Source organism: Astatotilapia calliptera, chromosome 14, assembly GCF_900246225.1.
Source record: "Astatotilapia calliptera chromosome 14, fAstCal1.2, whole genome shotgun sequence".
Lineage (NCBI taxonomy): Eukaryota > Metazoa > Chordata > Actinopteri > Cichliformes > Cichlidae > Astatotilapia > Astatotilapia calliptera.
The window spans coordinates 26,405,033-26,419,122 of NC_039315.1; the positions used below are offsets into that span (position 1 = coordinate 26,405,033).

At 43.0% G+C, this 14,090-nt stretch overlaps 1 protein-coding gene across 13 annotated transcripts in view; it reads left to right on the forward strand.

Annotated features, from left to right (window-relative positions):
- mecom (MDS1 and EVI1 complex locus) overlaps positions 1-14,090 on the forward strand; it is a 123,920-nt gene that overhangs the window by 94,040 nt on the left and 15,790 nt on the right. For 12 of the 13 annotated variants that reach the window (XM_026191483.1, XM_026191471.1, XM_026191476.1 and 9 more), the window contains exons 3-7: positions 5,901-6,035; positions 12,991-13,093; positions 13,225-13,338; positions 13,617-13,728; positions 13,850-13,997. In XM_026191483.1, coding sequence (XP_026047268.1) covers positions 5,901-6,035; positions 12,991-13,093; positions 13,225-13,338; positions 13,617-13,728; positions 13,850-13,997 — 612 coding nt within the window. Of the gene's footprint in view, positions 1-4,475; positions 4,538-5,900; positions 6,036-12,990; positions 13,094-13,224; positions 13,339-13,616; positions 13,729-13,849; positions 13,998-14,090 lie in introns of those variants that run through there. The other variant, XM_026191484.1, reaches the window with a different exon arrangement.

The window sequence follows — 14,090 nt, forward strand, 5'->3', positions numbered from 1 at the left end:
GCCAAAGCGAAAAAGACCATGTGCTAATTCAGCAAACACACCGGGCTTGTTCCTCGCAGGCCGCAGAATTTGTCAAGAAATCATCCCTCGCTCTCTCTGCCGGAATGCCTGCCTGACCCCCGGCAAATGAAAATAATCCAAAGTAATTAGAAGTGAGCCGGTCTGGTCCTGAGAGCCCCCGGGCGGCCGGGTAAACATGGCGGAGGGTCCGGGAGGGGCCAGTAGAGAGAGATGGAGGTGGGGGTGTGGAGGAGGGAGGGTGCTGACCTTGTCCACATAAAGCAGTGATTTATGAAGTGCAGGGCACAGCAGCAGGGCTTCTGTCTTCTCCCGCAGAACCAAATTACTGAGGTGGAGATTAACACGCCGCTCACAACGGGCCTACTTCCAGGCCCAAGGAAAAAATTTTATTTACATTTTCTCCTTTCATTTCCTTCGCCGTGTTTTAATGCTAATTGGCACCGTGCACATCCTCTATTAATAAAGACTCTTGAAACTGCGCCACTCATTCTCCTGCGCGCACCTATTGCCTGATGAATGCGCTAATTAAAAGACAAAGCCGCAGAGTGTTGTGCCGCCTGGAGCCTGACGTCTCTTTGAGCCCCGGGTGACTTTTTTTAACCACTTGATTGAATCGCCCCACATTTAGGCAGAAATAAAAAGCGAGGGGAAAAGGTGGTTGTGTGTGTGTGTGTGGGGGGGGGGGGGGGGGGTGTATATAAAGTCACGATGGAGACTTAATGCAGCTTTTCGCCGTGTCAATAGGAGGTCTCGTCATGAACAGTGGAACTATTTCATGTGGATTTGGCCGCGATATTTTCTTTCTCTCCCCTCTCTCTCGCTCTCTCCTGAAGGATGTGCTGGAATGCACCACACAGGCCTTCCCAGTGTTTCCATGTGGCCCCTCGGCTGCAGCGGGTATAGGCTCTCCAAGTTCGCTTGCTGCTGGAGTCAGTTTGCAACCCACACGGGAATCCCCCCCTCTTCTCCAGCATGTCCCATCTGACTTTGCAGAGCACCGAAACTTAAATCACTTTTCTTTTTTTTTCTAAATAGAAGAAAATGCTTAAAAGATATTTAATGGATTTTTTTTAAGAAGAAGAAGGAAGTGTGTTAGCTCATGAAGCCGAATCTCAGATAATATATGAAGCTGATTGATCTTATAAACAAATAAAAAGTGTCTACATGCATGTGTGAATTTGTCTTTGCGTGACCGAACTCCTAAAAACAAACAAGAAAGCCGCAAGCAAAAAAAGGGGCCTGTTTGAGCAATTTGAGACTCCTTTTCAAGAATTTCACAGCACTTTAAACATTATCCGGATGCTGTACGTTTTAATCCTCCCCAATCAAATAAGTATGAAACGCTGTGTTGCATGATATAGTCGGAACTAACATACCCTGAAGCCTGCGTGTGTTTGGTTTGTAATTTGTTGATAAACAGCTTTTCCACCTCGCCATCCCACCGTTTGTCACAATCATTATGACAAAGGCGTGGAAATAATTCTGATAAAACGGGTCTATTAAATCCGGGCACATCAGAACGGCGTTTACGGCAAACAAAATATAAATTAGAGCAACGACTCGCAAATCATTCTCGCGGTTTATTAAAGGAACAAGTGTTTTAAATTCACCCCCATCGGTCTGTTCAGCGCGGACTCGAGAGCTTTTTATGGCAGCTCGTTCAGGTGATTATATATTCAAGTCGTACACATCTTTCATGGCCCACCTAGCATCTACACGCCTTGTTGTGTAGATGTTTTGCGCACAAGATTGAAAGTCAACAAAAAAAAGTAGACTTATAGCAAAGTAGGCTCGTTGCTGGGCACTTTTTTATTATTATTTGTAATGGATTTTTTTATTGTGTTATTATTTTGTCGCGTGACAGCTGGAGTCTGTTTTCCCTTTGCTAAAATATCCACAGAAACTTAGATCGCTCGTGTGTGTAGAGATGACGCAGTGCAGCTGCTCAGCGCTGTCATAAATAGACATTCAAATCACCAAATTATACGTCACAAATGTGCAGGGTTTTATTCTGAATTTGTTTGTGTCGTGCGGGATTTTATTATGAAATGACAAAAGTCCGTGCTGGGTTTAGCTCACTTGACAAATCGAATCACCTAATTAGTTGCGGGGTTTTTTTTAACTCTCAAGTCTCCACTCACACTTCTTTAGTGAGGTTCAGTTCAGCTGAGCACGCCATCTCCTGACTGGAAAAAGAATTGTAGCTTTTCCTTCACGTGCCCGTGCATGGAGATGGGGAGTGTTGGTAGGTGGGTCTGTGTGTGTGAGAGGGGGTTGGTGCGGGGGTCATACCACCGTTACCCCAATTTACCCCCGGTGATACCACAAACCCCGAGAGTTTATCCTCTTTTTCTCACATTTCCTCCTTTTCACAAAACCCCTCGCACTTCTCTCTCTATCAGGATCCTCGATCAGGACTCGGAGAGGCTGTGAAGCAATCACTTTCCCAGATTACTTGTATTTAATACACAATGCATCATAAAACAAATCCCTCATCCTGACAGGAAGAAAATAGAACAGCTCATTCGACTTGAGCTTTCCCAATTTATGGCTAAATTAAAAAGGGTTCCAACAATGGACAAGTCGAGGAGAGGCAGGAAATCAATGACCGGGCGGACCGGGGTCTCTCCTCGGTTCTCAAGGCGCGCGAGACGATGGGAATCGGTGGCCGGGTCCTGCCTTATTTACACATGATTTTTCCTGTCCTTCCTGCACATTTGCTCCGCGATTTCGCAAAACAATGGGTATTATCTGGGATGGAAGGTCAATGTCACAGTGTAAGGAGTTATCCATCATCATCTGCTCTCATCAGCCAAAGCCCCGCTCTCTCTGGCTTTATAAGCTGCCTAATAAACTCCGCTCACTGACAACAAGGACGTTTCTGTGTTATTCTCTACCCTTGTCAGATTGTTCACGGTATCAGTTTCAGCTTTAAACTGAGAGATTAAAACACACACACACTCAAGAAATACAATGTCCAACATTTGGTCTCATCTTGATGGCAAAGCAGATGCACGAAGGCGCACGCGGAGCTAAAAGGTTCTTTTTTTTCTTTTCTTTTTTAACGCAGATTCAGAAATAACTAACCCAAGCTGATGTTGAAAAGTAAATGTGTTGTGTTGTATGTAGAGGTGAGCTTTGGAAAGCAGGTGAGTAGGCCAGGGTCGTAAGATGTGGCGCATGGGCATCAAATGGCCCGTATAGAGATTCCCAGATCTCAGTGTGTGAGAACAATTAGGCTGTTTATTATCATTACTACTATTATTACTAATATTATTATTATTATCACTCGTCCCCCCTGGCATACAGCTCAAGTCTGAATGATAAGATAGCTCAAATAAGAAACGTGTAACACACTGCAGCCCCTTTAAATTCAATTCTTAATAACGACAAAAAAATGTCGAGAGGTTTAAGAAAAGGTGGATAATAATTCACGACTTTGATGCGTATGTTCCTTCATTAAATTGTGCAGACTATGTGTGTGTGTGTGTGTGTGTGTGTGTGTGTGTGTGTGTGTGTGTGTGTGTGTGTGTGTGTGTAGTTCATCCCTTTATAAGCCCCCATCCCGACCTCTCCCTGACCCCGCTCACCCTTTCCAACCCCGGGCCTCTGTCACTTTAAAATTTACTGCGGAGAGTAGTCTCTGCTTTCCGGGGACATACATGTGTAAAGACAGTCTCCCTGCTTGGAGTCCCCTCTCCTTTTTTCTTTTTTTATAATAAGGATGGATCATCCTTTTTTTTTTCTTTTCTCTCTTTTTTTTTTTTTTTTTTTTTTTTTTTTTTTTGAATGAGAAACATCACACACAAGTATCCGCGAGGCGCAAAGTAGGGAGGCGATGCCTGAAATCTCCCCTCCACCCCCCACCCCGAATATCTCCGCTATCACACAGACGACACATCCCGACTGGCTGAAGAGGAGGAGGAGGAGGTGGTGGAGGGGGGGAGGAAGAGAAAAATGAAAAGTTGAATGGCTACTAGAAGACACCTGGTTGCGTCAGGACAGGAGGGGTGACAAGAGAGGAGCGGACGAGCCTTTCGAAGCGCACCGCTGCGAGAGAAAAAAAAGTTAGGATCAAGTTGATGCACCGGAGGGGATTTCAGTTCCGACGTCTGCGGGACAGCGAGGGGAGAAGCGCGGAGTCGGCGCTGTCTGTGAGACAGTGTAGTGAGAAGGGATTTACTTTTACCGAGCGAGCCGTGTGTGAGAGACAGCACACAGACACACACACAGACAGCGAGACAAGTCGACTCGTCCCGCGGATTGGAGACCTGAAGAGACCGAAAAACAACCGCACACCGATCTTTTTTTTTTCTTTTAATGTGTCAAAAAATCTGGAGAAGTCGTCATTAGCAAAAAAAATATTTTTCTACTTTTATTTTTAATTCCCAGGGCGATGTTTTTGTATTTTTATTTTTTTTTACGGTGTCACTTTTTACTCAGTTAACCACCGCTGTTATTATCCCAAGAGGCTCAAAGTGTGGCACGCCAGTTTAAAAAAAAACGAGTCACCACGGTAAGAACACGCAGACTTTTATAAATAAAAACTGCTTCACTGAAGTTTTATTTTTATTTTTTTACTTTTTTTTTTCTTACACGCAGAGAAAGAAAAAGCACATCTAAGAGTTTATTCGCTCATCCATCTTGCTGAACTAAGTTTGACGTTTAAATTATTAGTTAAAAGACTGCGGTGTAGTTTACAGAATACACGACTAGGTGCTCTCTTAGCGCGGACAAAGGGCTTTATGTAACCTAAATATTTATTCAGCAGCAGGTTACACAAAGACATAAAGACAGATTTGTGACCCTGAGAGAGAGATTCCGTTTTGCATCCCAACAATCGGCTTGTCTTCATAATTCTTATCACTCGCGGTTTCCTGCAGTTGATTTGTTCCCCAGTAAAGTTTACAGCCGCGCCATGAAAAATGTCAGAGCGCTCGCGATTCGTTCGAGTGGAAATGCTGCGCGAATATTTTGTAAACGATAAAAGTCCACCGATGATATGATTTGCATGATAATTCACTTCTATTGTGTTTGTTGCTCTTCTGTTGATTTCGCCAATGAGAGGAACAAAGCTGTCCCCCTGGTTTATTATTGTCACAGCCATTGTGTGTGTAGTTTATTATCTTTTACTGTTCTTGTTGCAGTTAAAATGAGTAACGTTTGGTTCATTTATTCGTTGCAACTACATTTAAAGAAACGAATTTAAACGTCAGCTAGAATCAGGTTAAATGCAAATAGATTTTTTTTAGGGATGTATTTCATTTTGTGGCAGATTTTTACATTTCTTTTTTTTTCTTCCTTTCTGTAACAAAATAATAAAGGAGCGATCGGTCCAAAGTGAAACTGAAAGAAACCTTTGCTAATATGAAATGAATGCATATAATAATTCATGTTTTTATTTGATACTGAACCTACTATTTGGCTTTTTTGTCTTCCTTATGTACTGACTTATTGACGTCACTTAGCATCTTAAGAATATTTATGAATATGATTTCCATTTTTATTACTTAAATGGTAATGACATCATTCTTCAACAGGCCTCTGAAGCTTTAAAAAGGTCTCAGATATATAATGAAATTACTTTGGTACTGAGTGCTTTTTTCTCTTTCTTTTCATTTATATACAATGTTCACTGTCTTATATTCAAAACAATACAAATAATAATAATATTAAAAGTGTGTGTGTGTGTGTGTGTGTGTGTGTGTGTGTGTCAGAGAGAGAGAGAGAGAGAGAGAGAGAGAGAGACCTGCTCCTAACATTTGAGTTCTTTTCTCTGTGGGAGGTATGTGGTTAGTCAGTGTTTGGACACAGTAACCTGGACTGATACTGATCAAAGTCTGATCTCTTGCTCTCTCTCTGTCTTTCATTCCTTGCAGATCTTGGATGGGTCAGGCCATGTAAAATTCTGCGTGGATGCCAGCAAACCAGATATCGGGAGCTGGCTGAAGCACATCCAGTTTGCCCCTGCAGCCAAGCAGCACAACCTGACAGCGTGCCAGATAGATGATCAGGTACGAGGAGACGGGTCACTCGCAGCCCACCTGGCAAAACAACCTCAACAAAGTGCGAGATAAATAGGATGTGAAGGAAAGAGAGAGGGAGAAAACATCTGCATGACTCGATTTTGAACTCCCAAATGCTGATGTGTCTTTTAAATGTCTGGCAGGATGAATCAAGCATTTAAAATGCACTCAGCCTTTTTCTAAAGCCAGAAGGCTTCCCTGTATTTTCCGACGGCTGTCCCGTCTGCGTGCTGCTGTGTTAAAAGGTGTTATTGTGATCTAAGTCAGATAGCCCCGAGAGCCGCTGGCCCACCCTGCCTTTAGTTTACTCACACACGCACAGGTCTTATGTGACGTTGCACCATAGAGACTCCTCGCTATCTGCGTGTGTTTTCCTTCTGTAATTGTGCACTGGCTTCTGCCGTGCGAGGACCACAGGGCAGGATCAGAGGCGGCCCGCCAAGATGATAGTTCCACACACTTCCTAGTCACGCTTGCGATATAAACTCCTAGATATGCCAGGAATGTCACCATCCTTTTGCTGCTCACCTGGCTGTGCAGAGGTGCGTGCTGTATACATGGGGGCCTGTTCAGCTCAGCAAAGCCATGGCGGGGGCTCCTCCCACACAGAAACACACACACACATACACACATTGGGACAGGAACACAAGAGGCTAAACTTTATTTGACGCGTGTGCGCAGCATACCATCGCATGACCCGAATAAAAACCATAATCTAGCTGGCGTGTTTGTCATCACTTCTCACTGGTGGTCCATTTAAATTTTCTGCTTAACGTCGCCCATTGAAATTTCTGCAGAATCTCCATTATAGTGCTTGGTAACATGCTCTAAATACAGCACTCGCAATTAGTGGTAATTAGATGCAGAAATTTCTCACAGTGGAAAAGATGCACCGAGTTTGCCTTTTCCCTGAAAAAAAAAGAAAAAAAAGGTGATCGACATCTTCCAAGAAAGATCTGGCCTGTTCTTCTGTCAGACATGTATGTTTTTGTTCTGTTCTCTTCCTCACAAGGACGAGAGAAAGGTGTATCACTTCTCTTAGAGGGATAGAAGGAGAAGGCTTCCAGAAGTACTTAGCCACTCTTTTTTAAAAAGACACAGAGAGACAAACAAGCAGAGGAGAGCTTTCCTGAGCTGCCCTCTGCACGAGGTGTGACTCGCTGTCAACACTGTGGTTCTGCTTGGGTGGCTGTGTAAGGCACCGACAGGTCACGGACATGGCTATGATGAGGTGATTGTTAAGTATTACACACTGTCACAACACAGCACAATGTGCTGTCTTTAAGCCTTCCGGCCAACATCGGTGTTTTTGAAAACACAGTGTAGCGTCTCACAATGCCTGTCTGTATCTGTAAAATGAATAGACTGAATAGGGTGGTCAAAGCTGCTGTCAGTTTTTGGTACTGACTGTGTGCGAGTGTGTGTGTCTGTGTGTGTGCTGGTGCTCATGAGGGCTTTTTTTGTGTCCCTGTGTGCACAGACGTTTATGTTCATTGACTTGCTGTGAGTGTGTCAAGTGTTTTATTGTGTCTCTGAAGTGTGTGCCCACACCTGTAAGTGCCTGTGTTTCCTACATGTATGCATGTACGATTGTGTGTGTTTTGTGTGTGTGTGTTTTGTGTGTGTGTACCCACACGCACACTCTGCAAGGACTGTGAATTGTTCACTGCGGTTCAGATGACTCCCCGCGCTCCTCATTCTGAGCTGGAAACGCTAAAACACACAGTACCTGATTCCAACAGGTTTTTACTGCCACAGAGAAGTGCTGACTCCAAACGCAGCCTGAAACCACACATTACACAGTCGCCACATAACGTGTAGCATCACCAGATTTCCACAGAAGAGCCTGACTAAGCTGCCCCGGGCTCATACATTTCTTGTTCTGTAAAGTCGTCCTTCAAAACCAAGTTTAAACAAATCGTCCCTTGCCATGCGCTCAACAGAGATGATTTGTTGTACGGCCTGATTTTAAGGCAGTGTCATACAGCGACAGCAATTTCCAGGCGTGTTGGTCGTTATTTGGGCCTGGTTCTTTTCAAGCCTCAATTTAGCCCTGCCAGCGTGAGTAAAACTGGCCTCCGTCTTCTTATTTCTGACCCAGTTCTGGTTATCATAAAACTTTATGAGCAATCTCAGGAGAACGTGGGAGCGAGAGAGGAATGAATGAGGGAGCAGAGAAAGAGAGAACAACGTCTGTTTATTTCTTACTAGAGGAACTGTTCGCAAGTCCACTTCCCCTTTCTCTTCTCTTTTTCTCTCTCAATTCATTTGTTACTCATCTGCCATCCTCCATCAGGATAAACGTCTTTATTTTTACCCCTTTGCATGGAAAACTTGAGCGGACTGTGCAGGAAGTAATAGAGGACCTGCAAAGGAATACATTGAATATTTTTAAGTTTAAAGATATTGCGCACTGTGTGTTCAGCTGTTGAAATTTAAAAAGCTAAAGTTGTTCTTTAATAATAATATTAGCTGGACTTTGAGCATTCTAAAAGAAATGAACAAGGACAGCCTTTATTTGGGTGACCTTTCTGCTTTACTACTTTATATATTTGACACGTCAGAGTGGAAAGCAACAGGAAAGAGCGGAGAGGGAAGGCGATGGCAGGTGTCACAGTCTGTGAGTCACACTGAAATCTGTAATTAATCCAGCATGCTTCAGCTCACAGGTTTGAATTTATTTAGAAATAAGAAGAGCTGTATTAAGAGAGCCAAGTATCATACATGCAGGTTCTCATTTTATTTCTAAATGAATGTGAAACTCTTTAAAGTTGGCCGGTTATATAGTTTTTTGATGTTTGAAAATTCCTACCCCAGTGCGCAAGACATCCTCGCTCGCACGCTAACGCACACGCAGAGATGATGCAGCCTTAGCGCCGCTTCCACAGATCCATCCACGACCAGCACGTTTTGTTGTTAATATAATCAGGGGAATTAGCGCTTACAAACCCTCCGCTGTGCTCCTGACTCTACTGAGTCAATTGAAGGGAAAATTGATTAAAAGTGTAATTAACATCATCCAACGAGGCCCGAAGAGCCTTTTATAAGACAGTGCAGAGGGATATGAGCGTTAATCTCATTCGCTCTATTGATTCTCACTCAGTATTGAGTGGGATGGAGTGGCTTTGGGGCATATTAGCAAAACACTGACGGCCATTCACTATGTAAATACACTGGAGGTGATTGCAGCTCAGTGAGATAAAGGTATTGGACCACATTCAGCTAAAAAGAAGAGATCAGATCGTGCAATTCCACACGATTTAATGCTTCATATGACAACTTTAGAAGATTTACAGCCTTTTTTTAATTCACAGATGTAACTTTTTTTTACCTGACATTGATGCTATGCCACTAAAGAGGTACCAAAACAATTTTTGCTTTTGCTTTGCTTCCTTTGCATGTAAGGAAGCCAGCATGTTCATCCAAATTGCTGGAAGCAGCTGCACATTGTGTGCTCATACTCTTTATTGCTATCTAAGTCACGAAATGGTTTCATTTAGAAGCCAAGCGATGGTAACTGCCAAACATACTGTACATGTAGCATGACCCCGCTGGAGAGGCCACAACACATGTGGACATGTTGCTGTTATGCAACTGCTGACTAAGCACAATGTTGTGGTCGATCTTCTATATTGTAATTATCCTTTGCACTTTTTTTTCCCTTCTTTGCTTAAAAATAAACAGCGTTGGGGGAAATGTTTGAACCGAATGCTCGTATCCGATGTTGCTTCTTTAATTTAGTGTGGCCCCGTGTTAAAGTAGCCTGAGACTTTAAGGGATTTTTTTGTTTTTGTACTAAAACAAACAGCCGGACTGAGAGTTTACTGGGACGGGACAGCGTAGGTTAACATACCTGTTGAATGCGGTCTGTGTGCAAGAGGGCGAGAGGAATCCGCCAACAGGGTGTGGACACAGAAAATGTGACTGTGTTTACTCTGCTAATGACTAATGGTGTCAAGGTAATAACTTATCCAATTATAGCCTCTGATCCTCGTGTGGTTTTAACCTTTGACAGGGAGAGTGTATGACAGAGAGAGGAAGATAAGCAGTGACCTAATAAACTAACGCATACAGACAAAAAAGGCAACATATCCTTTAAAAAAAAAACATGCGGAGCTCTTTGTATTGATATAAAATAAAATGTTTAAGAGAAGATCGGGGTGTTTTTGGATAAAACATGAACTAGAATCTCAACACTTTTTATGGTTTTCGGTGTGAACTCAAACACCCTGACTATCTTATCTCTAGCATTATCTTAAGCCACTGTTTGACTGCTGGAAAAAGAAATGTTTGTGTGTGTGCATGTGTGTGGCCATGACATGCTAAGGATGACCCCAAGAGTCAAAGACGGTGTGTCCTGTTTGGGACACACAGTGACTCGCTGCCTCTTTGTTTACGTGTGTGTGTTTTCACTGTTTATCTGTGGCGACCCTCAGGGAAGGGGTGGAGCCGCTGGGGAGAAATCCCCCTCCTGTTCGTAATCACCCTCTTGAGTGTGCTTACGCTGCTCCAAGAATACACGTTCTTGTGTAAAGAGTACAGAGTGGGTCTAATCGAGAGAGGTCAGAGGTCAGATTCAGAGCCAGGAGTGCTTCTTGCTGACAGAGACTTCGGTATGGCTGTTGTCTGCTGTTTGCTGCCGTTCTTTGTGGACTTTTTTTTTTTGTATTTTTTATGAACAAATGTGAAGAAATTCAACAGTGTCCGTTAATTTTTATGTTCTAAGGCTATCGTCCAGGGATGTCAAACTAATTTAACATCGTCAGCCTTAAGTTAGCCAGACCAGCGAAACACCCCTCTCTGTCAGTGTAAATACATTTAGCTGAATGCATAATCCCTGACATGTCTCAATATAAGATAAAGAAGTGGGATTCTAAAGAACATCTCAGTTTTCGACATGATAAAGGTATAAAAAACATTCCATAGCAGATATAGTCGATACTGGGAAAACCAGGAACTTCTCTCTTGTCTTTCAATTATTTATCTATAACCTATTTATTTGCTGTAGTATGAATGGCAACCGAGGAGGTCTTTATCAATAGAATCAGAGCTGTAAATCAATTGAAAATACAATTAAAAGTTCAAATTCTGTGCCCTCCTTCACATTTTCCAAAGCTTTCCAATTGGAGTGATTCTGGCTCTTGGGCCTTATGTTTGGCACTTTAAACGGCGCTCTGGTGACTTTCCAAAGAGCCTTCCTGCTCAGTCTCAGTATCAGTCTCTCAGAGCGGAACCCCTACAGTCCCTCGAGTCTGTTTGCGCCGATGTCTGATTGTTTCTGAATCACAATATTTTTGTGCCCTTTGAGGCCCTTTGAGAGCCCCTTTGTCTGTGCGCCCATGTGCGATCTACAAAAAAACGATCCAGATTCATGCACATGCATCTCTGGTACAGAGGGCAGAGTAGGGTATGACAGAGATTATAGTTTTGGGACCCTCACAGTTCACTTCTCTTTATTCATACTAGATCTGCTTCCTTCAACATAGCAGGAAAAACATTCCCCAACTTTTAACTTTAACTACTGGCCTTCCTTGTTAAATGAAGGCAAATCAAAAAAAATTCTCAAATACTAAAAAATAAATAAATCATAAAAATGGATTCCATTTGGTGGTTATTATGTAATATGTCTCCCCTGGTCTGGATAACTGTAATGACTCCGGTTCAGCCCTGTAATGGGAGTCAGACTTCCAGGCCCTGTTGCCCTCCCACTGATTTTCTTGGCAGGTCATATTCATTTAATGCCTGAATTTAAGTCATACTTTAATGCTACCACAGAACTACATGAGTTACGATGCATCAATCACTCCTAGGTTATTGACACACAAGAGCTCTGCCTTGGTCCGGCCGACTTACTTAAGCTCCCTGTACTCCAGCGACTCAGTAGTGTCACATTTAGTATTATATCAGTTGCCAGAAGTAAGAACAATGACACAAATAATTATAGTCTGAAGCATACCTCATGATCTTTATTGTGACCGAGATGTTTATCTTAACTCTCTCAGGAGCCACGGCGGCTCTTGTGTTCCCCCAGTCAGGAATTCCCTTCATAAGCGGCGTATCGTGACCTGCGCCTTCCCAGAAGCAACTCTCTCCACCCCCCTGTCGCATTTCTAATAAATTCCTCTATCATCATTGTCATGTTGACACAGCAAAGGAAGGTAATATGTTAAACGTCCAAAGCGTGCCAAATATAACTCCATGTGTGATTGTTTCACAAAGAAAGCCTATTGTGTGTCCAGGGGAAGCACCACAGTCCCAGGGACTCTCATCTGATTCTTAAATATGACTTGCCCCACTCAAAGTGCACGGTCCCATATTTAGCCGTAGCAAAACTATTTATGTACAAATGCTGTACACGTAAGCCAGTATAGGTGCATTAAATAACACAAACTGATCACACAGCTGGAAGTTTCTCCTATTGGGAAAATGGTCAATCAACACAATGCTGATTTTATAATAGTTCGTTATGCTGGCTGTTTGTTTAATTAGCTTTCTCTCCACATAGTCGTTCCCACTTCCTGCCCACTACAAGCATTACTGTGTAGAGTATTTACAGACGAGTATATTTATTCAGCAGTTGTTTGTGTTTTCTTTTTGTATTCATGAAGATGGATGCCTTACAGGATGAGTAATTACAACTTAATGACCGTGTGTATTTTCATGTATACGTCTCTTCTGCGTGTGCGGTGGTGCTATGACAATCATGTGTGTATGCTCATGCCTGTACAGTACAGCTACCTCACGTGACCTCTGCAACGCTTGCCTCGTGCTGTTATCGGCAACCTAGAAGAGACAAGTTAACACAAAGTGACTGACGCATCATTTTTACTATAAAACAAAGGACTGAAGCAAATTCTTTGATACGTATCTGCGGGGCTCTTTTGATTCAAGGGTTGATTTGAAAACTTCTGCTTAAGTCATAAAAATATTTTGTGTCTTACAGATATTCTACAAAGTCACCAGAGAGATTTTTCCTGGCCAGGAGCTGCTACTTTTCATGAAGGCTGAAGAGTATTCATGTGATACGATGGCTCCTGATATTCATGGTGGGCACCTCACGCATGCACAGACACAAATATTTTGGTTTTTTTCTCTCTCTGCTGTAAACATATCTCACAAATGGTTTTTTTTCTATGTTAATTCCCCCCCTCCCGCCCCGACACCTTGCACTACGCAGAGGAGAGGCAGTACCGCTGTGAGGATTGTGACCAGCACTTTGAGTCCCGAAACCAGCTGCTGGACCACCAGAAGAAGCCGTGTGGGATGCCCCCCTCCTCCTTCCTGAACCCAGGTTTGAATTTTCATTATTATTACTTTTTTTCTACCACCATAAAAATAGAGTTGTACAGAGTGTCGAGAAACATGTGTTGCTGAACTGGGACCAAGACACTAATGATCTAAGTGCTTTGTCTCTCATCGGAGCAACTGAAAATGAGATCATAGAGTAGTGCTCTGTGGAAAAGGTGAATCTGATCTACGCTTTAGCCATGAGGACGACTTTAAAACCTTCCACTTTCGAGTGAATGAAGCTTTTTTTGAGCTGCTTGTATAACTTCTTATGTAATCTAGGAGGCGACAATGACCTGAAAGCCCAAGAACCTCAAGACTTGCGACCCCTCCACATGTCCCAAGGACTACACGAATGTAAAGAGTGTGACCAGGTCTTCCCTGATGTTCAGAGGTAACTGGATGGACACATTTCATCCCATGATTTATTCGAGCAAGTGCTGACAAACAAACATGTGATTCAAGACAAATCCTTCCAATCTCATTGTCTTTTTTTTCTTTTTTCTTTTCTGCAGCCTGGAGGCCCACAGCTTGTCCCACAGTGAGGAGAGAGAATATAAGTGTGACCAGTGTCCCAAGGCCTTCAACTGGAAATCGAACCTGATCCGACATCAGATGTCGCACGACAGTGGCAAGCACTACGAATGTGAAAACTGCTCAAAGGTAAAGTGATGACTGTTGAAGGGAATATTTCATGATTTGGGATGCAGATATTTGTGCACATGTGTCCCCTCTGCACATTTTTTTAGAAGCAGA